Source organism: Gasterosteus aculeatus, chromosome X (genome assembly GCF_964276395.1).
Source record: "Gasterosteus aculeatus chromosome X, fGasAcu3.hap1.1, whole genome shotgun sequence".
Lineage (NCBI taxonomy): Eukaryota > Metazoa > Chordata > Actinopteri > Perciformes > Gasterosteidae > Gasterosteus > Gasterosteus aculeatus.
The window spans coordinates 11947168-11958102 of record NC_135698.1 but is presented as its reverse complement, the minus strand read 5'-3'; the positions used below and the strand labels follow the sequence as shown (position 1 = coordinate 11958102).

At 43.9% G+C, this 10935-nt stretch overlaps 1 protein-coding gene across 2 annotated transcripts; it reads left to right on the top strand.

The window, feature by feature from the left end:
* Nucleotides 1–445: 445 nt before the first annotated feature.
* On the top strand, nucleotides 446–8064 carry lrrc56 (leucine rich repeat containing 56). 2 transcript variants are annotated; one of them, XM_040162135.2, is made up of 13 exons: nucleotides 446–684; nucleotides 1004–1181; nucleotides 1402–1489; nucleotides 2100–2160; nucleotides 3235–3331; nucleotides 3455–3652; nucleotides 5246–5423; nucleotides 5517–5696; nucleotides 5875–5942; nucleotides 6441–6583; nucleotides 6810–6976; nucleotides 7079–7427; nucleotides 7664–8064. In XM_040162135.2, the coding sequence occupies exons 2-13, from the start codon at nucleotides 1017–1019 to the stop codon at nucleotides 7839–7841; spliced, it is 1872 nt and encodes a 623-aa protein (XP_040018069.2). In that variant the 5' UTR covers nucleotides 446–684; nucleotides 1004–1016; the 3' UTR covers nucleotides 7842–8064. The 2 variants fall into 2 exon arrangements, with proteins under 2 accessions (XP_040018069.2, XP_040018068.2); XM_040162134.2 differs by having other exon boundaries at nucleotides 446–731.
* The last annotated feature ends 2871 nt before the right edge of the window (nucleotides 8065–10935 follow it).

Genomic DNA, 10935 nt, shown 5'->3' with positions numbered 1-10935 from the left:
GGTTACCATGCATGTTGCTGATGCATTCACAGACAGTCGGAAATGCGACAACTCCGCGATAACGCCCAGCTGACCTATTGACGTTAATCCAACTTGACGGTTTTAAGGAAGAGACAAGCAAACAATTCAAATGCCACAAAAAAATGTGGCGTCATTAGTCAAAATTTGCAATCACAAACACACCCCGCTGGGAAAACAAACCACCAAACAAACAACATTTTCTTGAAATAGTTTTACATTTCACCAATCTTATCTCTAATCGCTAATTTTCACTCTAACGTGGCTTGTCTTCACCATGATTGCCTCATAAAGTGTTTCATGTAGATCAACAGCCATGAAGAATGTAACAACGTTGATTCAGATAAATCTTTATGATTATAATTACAATTTTGATGGCTTACATTTCGAAAAGCAGAGCTCGCATTTGACGGTTTGAAGGTAGCACGACACCAGGGAGGGCGGCTTAAGTTTATTGTTGCAGAAACATACACCGAGGCTTAAAATGTACTCTTTGATCGTAGTAGCAGTTATAGACTTGAACAAACGTATAGAGATATATAGGACATCCATTAGCGAAGCGTTTGCTTCAAGAGTTTCACTTTCACACGTGGACTACATATCCCAGGGTGCCACTCACTGCGGTATCCAGGAAGTCTGCTGTGGTTGCCAAGCAAACTTCTCCTCGTAAGCGAATTGCTCTCTCTGTGAAAAGTGCAGATGCTTTTGGTCAGGTGAATATATATATATATTTTTGGATACTACTGCTTTGTATTACAATGAAAATACCCTTAATTGTCGTTGGAAGGTGCGTAGCTAGTTTAGAGGAAATCAACATTAATTTCCCTCCCGCATTATGGCAACAATTAACAACAGCAGTTCTTAATAGTTCGTTAGCTAATCTAACGGTAGTTAGAGAATCCAGTTTCTGTGTTAGTATCACCTCGGTTAGAAAGTTATTCACGTGGGTTGGTAAGTCACTGATACTTATATTTTTTCATTTCAGGCATCAGTGAGAAATGAGTTGCTGCCATGTGCCTGTGCCCCGGGAGGTCCGGCCCGGCACGGCACGGGTCCTGGTGACTGAGCCGAGTGGATCGGGCCACATCAACCCGACTCCTGCTCCGAAACCACGAGAGGACTATGAAACTGCAACGGGGCTTTACCTCTCTAAGGAGAAGTTGGTAAATTAATTCAATTAGTGCCCTCTGTCATGGCAGATGAGGTGCTCTATGAACAGTAACTAGAGAAAAGGCAGCAGATACTGTGCAGATGGCTGTTTTGAGGTGGGGAGGGGGGCAGACAGGTGTGTTTCCAATGTATGCGAGTGACGATTATGATAAACTATGTTGCATAAAGATAAAATCCAGAATAATGCAGGCTGTTGACTTCCGTCTCTGGTAGGAATCAGTGTGTGGAACTCGGGATCTCTCTAATGTGACCTCGCTGGAGATCCGCGTAGACACACAAGAAAACACCCTGGGTAACTTTGGTAAGCTATATTTATTTTATTTGTTAATCTGACACGGTACAGTTCACATTATGAAAATGATAAAAGTCAGAATCTTCAGGTAGTAACAAGAGGTGTAACACTGAGGCCCTCAAAGTCCACGCACACACAAAGCACATAAAATGACTGATGACTACGGCATCCCCACGCATTTACGAATGTTAAATGTGCAATTACTCGTTCAATTTTATTGTTGACGATTAGATGATTTTAAAAGACCACAATAACAATCATGGAGCAGGAGTTGGAAATAAAGACATTGTTGTGATGCACACAACGTATCAGTACTACGCTCCCTCTCAGGTGTGCCAGCCTCAGTGCAGGATGACTGAGCAGATAGTGGTGAAGGAACACTTCATTAGGCTCACCTTCCTCTTCAGAAACTTCAAGATTGCACAACGAGTACAGGCATGACGGAGCAGGGTCCGTGCATGTGTGAGTCATGCTTAGGTGCTCTTCCTTATAGCTAATTGCAGTGGAATGGAGTGCACTGGAATTCAGAGCAGGAGGCTGCTCTGAAACCCAATAAATAATCCCCCCACTGTTACATGACGGTGAGAGTAATGGCCTTTTTTATCTGATCATCTTGCAGGTGCCTACTTGCCCAGGCTATTGAAGCTCAAAATGAACAACAGCAACATAATGTCAGTGAGGTAAGTCTAAAGTTACAACACGCAGAAACCATCTTCTTGTGTTCTTCCTGCTTTGTATTCCGGAAAAGCAACCTGTTCCTTGGGGAACACGCACAATCACACTCGTATTATGTTGACATTACCTCATGCAACGCTACAGATTCTCAAGAGGCCGCTAATCCCAAAACCAAAGATAAAATGCACCGTCAAACAAAACTTTCCCCTGATGGTGAACCACTTCATGTTAAGCTTGTATTTATAAATACAGTATGTGGATTATAAGAAACTCTTTACTGAGAAGTCTTGGAGGCCAAAAAAAGATTCTTCTGCTTTGAAGCTGAATACGAGGTCAGAAGTTACAGGGGTTTGTACTTGTTCGGAAAAAAAAAAAGTGTACGATGCGCTGGGTGCAGGTGTAGGGCTCAGCTCTGCTTTATCCACTGTTTTCTAATGGGTACTTGCAATACCATTTTTCTGTATGGAAGTTACATGTTACTTCTTGTGGTGTAATGTAAAGTCTTATAGCTCGATACACATGGAGAATAGGTTCCCCCACTTGTCTCACAATAGAACAGAGGGGTTTGTGGCATATCAGCTTGCCCACGTGGACAACGTCCGGATAAAAGTCAGGACACAGAGACAGTTTCTCCACTTTCATTGCAGCCATGACTGTGTCATCCAAATGATCCGCCAAGACCAAACACTCACACCTTGCAAGTTGTCCTCACGACTCCACAGGTGGAGAATCTTTTGCCCGAGAGACAACTGGGGTATGAGAGACTGAAAGATACGGAGCTTTGTGCTCCACCCTGAGCGCCGCAGAGCAGAGCCAGCTGGACGTGCGCTGCCTCTGATAGCATTTCCTGCTCTGAGCTGTGGCAGCTGTAGGGGAGAGGATGTTATGGGATTTTTATGCGCTGACTGAGACTCTACTGGAAGGGTCAAAGCACTGGTGTGTCACAGAGACAAGCGATAGGCAACGGAGCGATCTGCTCGTTGGAGAAGCGGAGCGGATAGCCTTTTCCATGATTCCCTGTGTCGTGTAACTCCCTTCCTGCCTCTAAATCAAGTGGGTGCTTTCCTTTGTGTTCTTAGAGACCTGGGAACCACCCTCTCCCACCTGCAGGTGCTGTGGATGTCTCGCTGCTCCCTACAAGACCTCACTGGCATTTGTGCTTTCACTTCCCTCAAGGTAGTGTTTGTTGGTTACTGGTGCATAACCGCCTCGCTTTCCTCACTTCCTTGTTCCTATAAGAGTGTGTATAAAGACTGTAATAAAAAATGAATACGCCGTATGTACTTCTCTCTGATGCAGGAGTTGTACGTGGCCTATAACAACGTGTCGGACCTGAGTCAGCTGGGCATGCTCGAGAACCTGCAGCTGTTGGATCTGGAAGGGAATAATGTGGATGACATTGTCCAGATTCAGTATCTGGGGCTATGTGGCAAACTTCAGACACTGTCCCTGGAAGGAAACCCTGTGTGTGCGCACCCAAACCCCACTGCCATCCAGGTAGGAGTATGCTCTGATCATTTTGTTTCTACCTTAAAACAACATCTTACTACATGTGTAGCCGCCAGCAAAAATAGTTGCCAATAGTTTCATGGTCCTTGTTTGCACTTTTCACACGCAGATATTTGACTAATAGTCACCGTTCAAAATGTAAAACAGTGGAATTGGAGATTTCAGGAAGAACGAAAAATGTAAAATGTCTAGTTTGTAGTTAGTTTTCTCTCCTGTGCTAGTAGACTAGCAGCCTTCATGGCTTTGTTAGATGATTACTGAAATGTAATCTGCATGCGCTGAGATTTAAAAGCATCTGTGTGATCTCACCGCTCTGCATCTGGGTCTTCAATGCACCAGACAGGAGGCGTCCAAATAATAAAACATCAAGTCATCATGACACAGACAGAATGTTTAATCACTACATTACAGAGCTATTTGATGCCTTTGAAAATTAGCAAATGCATTTTTTTTGATGGGAGGAGCAGCGCACCATGGACCTCTCGAGTGCTGCACGATGCAGCTGCATATTCAAAGTAGAAGCTGCATTTTCCACCTTTTGCTGATTTGAGACACAGTGTGCTGTGAGTTTTTTTGGGCCACTGTGAATGTGTTTATTTACACCCACTAGCAGAGCATTAATTAGGAAACTGGGGCAATGAGGGTAGGTGCTGAGCTGAATATGCATTAGGCCTGTGCTTTGTAGTGACTGAGGGGTTCTTGGGTTTGCGTTCTTGCCAAACCATCACTCCTCTTGCTCCCTTTTCTTTCCACCAAACACAAAGATCTCCTCATTTCCTCCCGCCCAACACATTCTCCTCCTCCTCCTTTCTCTTTTTCATTTCCACCCTGCCAGCCCTTCACTCTCGCTTTCATTCCCTGCGTCAGTGTGGTTTAGCGATGGAAGGGGGGGGGGGCATATAGCTCTAGTTTGATCACTTAGTACCTCAGTGATCTGCTGGACTCTCTCTCTCTCTCTCTCTCTCTCGAAGTAAAGTTCCACAATTTCATTAAAGTGCCATGATGGTGAAAATGGGTGCAAAAACATATAACATAGGTTATCTAATATGCATTACCACAATTTGATGCTAGCAACTATTTAGAACTGTCTGACGTTTGGGCTGCTACTGTATAAGCTTTTTTTATCATTAACAATTTATCAATTGCCATTAAGATGAATATTTAACCTGCATTTAAAACAACAAATTAAGCTAATTCAGCAGGCCGATGGAACTCATTCCATTGAAAGAAAACAGTGGGAACAGCATCTCTCTTTAACAATTAAAAATTCCTTTATATGAGTTCATATCTTCATTGTAATTACAGTGTTTTAAATGTGATTTACTGTGTGGACTGTAAGATGTTTAATGTTTGGTTTGATGCTTCACATTATGCATGAGACCCCTAATGCTGCCACAAGTTTCAGTTTCACATCGATACATGTTGTACTTTTAAACCATTAGTATCTGAAACTATTTCACTTTGTTTTGTTTATGAATATTAACACGTTACATAGATAGATAGATCGATTGATTCGACTAATCCCAATCATGTTTTGTCCCCCTCTACGTTCCCCTACGTTGCTTCCACCCCTCCACCCAGACGGCAGACTATAGTTATCGGGCCGCAGTGAGGGAGTTGGTCCCTCAGCTGCGTTACCTAGACGATCTAAGGGTGGAGGAGGACGGCCTGAGCTCCCACAGCACCATGGGAGAGGACTGGGCCATTCTCCGAGACTGCATCAGAGACGGCAGCTCCTCCCAGGCAGCTGCTGAATACGGTGTGTATATGGCCATGGCGTTTCGAGTGATTTGACACGGACCAGTTCATTACAGCTGTGTATTTTAGTGGCCTCTCCCTCTTGAATTTGCAGAGGACACAGCAGACCGTGGATATCCTTACAGCCGCCCGGCCTCAGCCCGGCGCCCCGCATACAATGTATGCTCTGGACCCAAGACAGCCACCAGGCCTGGAGTTCTCTCTGGTTCCAGACCTGGTTCTGCAGATTCAGATCTGGCGACAGTGGAAGCAGAAGCCAGCGTCCTTACACATGGTTAGGGGGCTGCCTTTCAAACTGATGTCTCAAACTGTCATCGCTAGTTCCTCGTTTCTCTCATGAGCTTTACCTTTTGCAGATACATTCTGTAATCTTTACTCAACAGTGCCACCAAGAGGCTGCCCTTTGTGTCGGATTCACTGAAATTCTTCTCTTATCTGTTGCTTTTTCGAAGGGGCTGGCAAGATTCTCTTCTGCGGAAACCCGGTCCAGGCGGTTCGGGCCAGGCGTGAAAAGCTGAGGGTAAAAACACAGATCTGTATTAATGAGATATCAAACTAATCAACAGCAGTCTATCATTTCATGCTCGCTGTTTCCCATTCAGCACAGCATCTAGAGGCACAAGAAGCATTGTGGGCCCGGTCGGGCCATTATGGCCAAATGACACCATAGGCTCATCTGTCATCTTGTTAGAAGGAGCTAATTATCTGCAGGTGGACAGAAACCTGAGAGGAGAGACACGGGGGATGGGGATGTGTTGAGGCTCTAGAAGTGTCTTGACGGACGGACGGATGGAGCTCTCGCTCTCGACGTCATCTGGTGTCACTCTGCCTTCCTCTTACCTCCTCTCCCCGTTCCGTCTGCCCCTCTCGTGTTTGCTCTCCCTCACTATCTGACCATTACTCTTACATCTATCCATAATGAATGTACTCAGCTCTTAAGCCTCTATTTTGCTTCTTTTTCTTTTCTAGTTCCCTCTTCTGCCCCTCATTCTCTTCCTCCCTCTCTTTGGTCTCTTAGACGGCACCTACCAGATCTACTTTCACCCACCGTGACCTTCCCATCCACGTACCTGAGCACACGTACGACCTTGAGGAGACCGATGTCAGAGAACGCATCGATGTCTTTGCCGAGCTTAGAGCTTGGAGGGAGCAGCATGGCAGGTACTGACATTCTTCTTTAACTGGAAATAGGCTGGCTTGTGATGATACGTTATGAAGTCAGCTTCATGGACAGCCTTTGAAATGTGATCTGAGAGTCGGTATGAAAAGAATTCTAAATATCTATTGAGAATTGTATCTGTGTTTCATTCTACGCTTTGAGCCAACCAGGCTTCTTTTGCAGACCATAGGGGGATGAAACTCAACACCTTTCTGCATTGTTTTTCAGGCGTCTCCAGGCCATAAAGACAGAAAGATTACCACAGGTCCTGGCTATTTGTTACAGTGATGAAGAAGAGGGGGGAGATGACAACAAAGGAAAACATGAAGCGGAGATGCGCAGAGACAGACGAGACGCTGCCTCACCAGATTCCCCTTCGCAGTTTCTTTCCCCAGGTAAATACCCTCTGAGCGAACCTTAAATTGAAAGAAAGTGAAAATCTTATTGACCATCTGGCCATGAAGCTTTGGAAATCTTTTTTTTTGTTTTGTTTTCAGGCCTGCATCCCAGAGAAGCCTTCTCCTCAGAGGCGGCTGGACCCTCCCTGTCACCTGGCACCACGCTGTCCCCCTCTCCCCCTCCCAGTGCCGCACCGGCAACTGGAGACAGGAAGCCGACTGGGCTCCGTGCACGCCGGCTTCGACTCAGCCAGACCAACTCAGAACATACTGATTTCAGCAGAGCAGGGCGCTGCCCGGGGGCAGAGACGACGCCTGGAGACACACACCCGAAACTCCAGGGGATCCAGCAGTTGACAAAGACAAACAAGCCTCTTTCGCTCCAGCCTGCATACACACCCCGCCCACCTCCAACAAGGGCCCCCGGTCAAAGGCTCATAGGTTCATGGTACGGCTTTATTAAAGGTTATCTTTTGTGCACCGTATACAGAATACAAACAATAGATTCATCTTTATTTGTTTAAAGTATCAGCTAATTATAATTCATCAGTAAATGTTTGACAAACAGCATCATGTTTTGATTTTATTGTTATTTCATAATTTCGTGAATTAGGTAATCAATCTGTAATAGTTTTAATTGAAACATAAAAATGTGATGCTAAAAGAAGGTTCTTTGTCTTTCAGTGCAGAGATGGACTCATCCAGTAAACAAGCTGGCAGAGGGCGTCTTAAAATCACGCAAATGTCCAAACTTCTGGACCGACCAGCGATCTCTCGTCCTCACACAGCCAGGGCCGCTCTACAGAAACACCACCAGCACCTCACAAACCAGCCCTGCAGAGGGAGCCCACACCCAGACTGACAACCTGGGGGTGCAGGGGCACAGACTGTCTGGCTAAGGATCCGTACAATTAGTGTGACATTCCTTCAAGAACAAGAGTGACAGCATGAAGGTCAACACGAGCGTTCCTCTTACCTAAAGGACGTGCTTCGTGCTGACGTTGTCCCTCTAACTCGACTGAGTTGCTGGTTTACTGGTGGCTCCTTTAGCTAGATGAAAAATAAAGAAGACATGACTAATACCATCATATTTGAATTTCTCCGGTCAAAACATTGAATTGACTTAAATGCTACATTTTGTTTTTCCCAATGAAAAAAAAGCTGTGAGGTGGATTACAGGAAAAGGATCAGTGATTGTCTTGTCAGTCATGGTGTAATAGGCGCACATTGCCACTTGAAGGCGCTCCATGTATACATTATATCGAAAACTCATTCTATTGTTTCAACTACCTTGGTCAAACAATCCTAGAACTCCAACACCTTGAAACAAAGGAGTCTGCTTGTGCACATCTAAGGCCGCATTTACACATACACCCAATCGCTGAGAATGCCTTCCACACTGCTAATACAGCAGAAACTGTTTCATGATGGATTGATACACAGCATGAGTAATAGAGTCGAACCAATCGGGTGCATTTTGAGTTTATATGTTCTAACTGTGACACACTGTAAGCTCCGGTGTGTTAGCCATCCATTGCACCATGAACGACTCTCGCAGACTGATTTTGTCCTGATGCCCACTTATGATGAGGACCAGAGAGGCAGCCACATCTAATACCTGAGTGAATACCTGTTCTCGACGGACATATATTATTGAGGGTCTCATATTTATGTCGGACTGTCCTCAACATGGACGTTGACAAAGCACTTCCCATTCTTCTGTCAGCCGTGCTTCAGTTGTACAGAAACAATGCACAGACAGTAGTTCAACCTTGAGGGCACAGCTAACGCTCCTCACAACACTGACGGAATGGAAGAGTTTCACTTGTTAGGCCCAGGAATGTATGATTTGTGTGCACATCCATTCACCAGCTCTTACGTAACATGTTAGCGCATTTCTTATCTTCTTTCCATCGTTCATTTTTGGCATTACTTACCTGGCAGGTGTTTTCAGCAACACCCTCGTCTCTCTAGTGCCATTAGGGCTCAGGGCAGATGAGAGGGGAATGAAAGGAGAGGCCTTTTACTGTGAGGAAGTGGGAGAGGGTCCGCCTCATGTAATTTCTCTCAAAGGGATCATTCTCACAGCTGGTTGCTACCGGTGGACCTGATCTGCACAGATGATTTGATTAAAAAAAGAAAGCTTTTTACCTCCTAACCCTCTTTCAGATGGGAAATACTTTGAGGAAACCTAAAAATTAGATTCCATAGACACCTTCCTGTAATCCTCTGATAAGAAGTGGAACAACAGTTTCAGTAAATACGGTTTTTCCAGCAATCTTTCATTTTCTTGAAATATTTTAAGCTATTATTAGAGCACAATGGATTCCACTGAAAAAGCATCACTGTGGTCAGAAAAGCCAAGCCCCGTTTCCTGTTGTTGTTACTGTAGCTAACATGATGGCTAACACATTGGTAAAAACATTCACAACAACACAACTGTGTAACCAAAGTGGAATTTGATTCATATTTTCATAAGCAGCCTCCTTCTTGTCATGACATGAGACTTGTCACTTGTCCAAGCAAGTGCTGAAACTGGAAATACCTACAGAATGCGTCCAGGCAGGCCGGGACAATCTGTCTCTGCAGTACGTACAAGGTACGTACGAAGATGTTTATTCCTCGTTTCCCTGTTGGCACTTTTACAACCACGCGCAGAAATGACAACTGTAATGGTACAAAAGCACAAAGTAACGGACAACTGCTAATTTATATTTACAGTTTTCTCAGTTGCATCTAATGCTTGTGACAAAGCAGATCTGTTTTCTGAGACAATACGTTTAAAGAAAGATTAATTGCCTTCGGATTGTTTTGATACTGCATGTGTTCAGTTACTATGAGCAGCAAGAGGCACTGGAAGAGAACAAATAATGTGAGACTAGAAGAGAAACCTGTGTTCTGACCTCATAATATTGCATCACATCAAGCTTGTATTCCAGTAACTGGGAGTTAAAGAAAATAGACTAGAGATTCATAATGTGTTTATTGATTTGTTCCAAAGGAAGAAAACCATGAACAGATGTTGTAATTTCCCTTGTTTCACTTCAAAAAACATTGTTGTAGAGCAGCGATTGTAATTTGTGGGATGACTGTAACATATGTTTCCGTTTTATGAGGAGACTGTTGCTTTTGTATGTTTAATTAACATGATCAGGTAAGGAATATTTGGCCCATAAAGATGCAAGTGAAACGTTTGAGTTAGCATTCCAGAAGAGGAATATGTGACATCATCCTTTAATGCCAGGGATCATTGTATGTGTCATTTAGCCTTCCAGCACTAAATTATAGACATGTTTGGGCCGACACACGTTCAATTAAAAAAAGAGTACAAAACAAAGAAGCCCATGGTTAACTTGACTTCAGTAAGACGTGGATGGTTCCTCTTACTTTTTTTAATGAAAATACCTATTAATGGTGTTATGTGTTATGTGAAAAGATTATTGCAAGAATTACAACCTTCCGCTTCTAAAACTTCCTCCTCATTTTAGATGACAAACATGCAGTGACCTGTTTCATATTTTAAAGGGAACTCTCTGTAATGCAGCTTCCTTATATTCCCCCTATCTCAGATACTGTCAGATTTAGTTCGGTAACTTCAAAATATTCTCTTTTAGTAACATATCCGCTACATAATCCAACAATGTAGCCCACCTGTAATATAAAAGCTTTGTTTTATAATTTGAAATCAGATTACATCTACCGTTGTCAGTGTCTGGGCCTTCCTCAAGCTATGTGTTGACACCAGTCACCGGTAACGGACTCAGGCTGTGTATGTTTTCTAGCGTTTTTTTTTTTTCCATTTAAGCAAAATCCAGAGGGCATTTCATCCCTTTCTTCTTCGTCGTTAGGGGACCCTTAAGGGCCTATTATTACAACTACTTCCACCTTGAGGGCACTGATTGATGTTCTCATACATATGTCTGTCCAAGAAATCGCTTTCATAGCTTTTGTTTTGG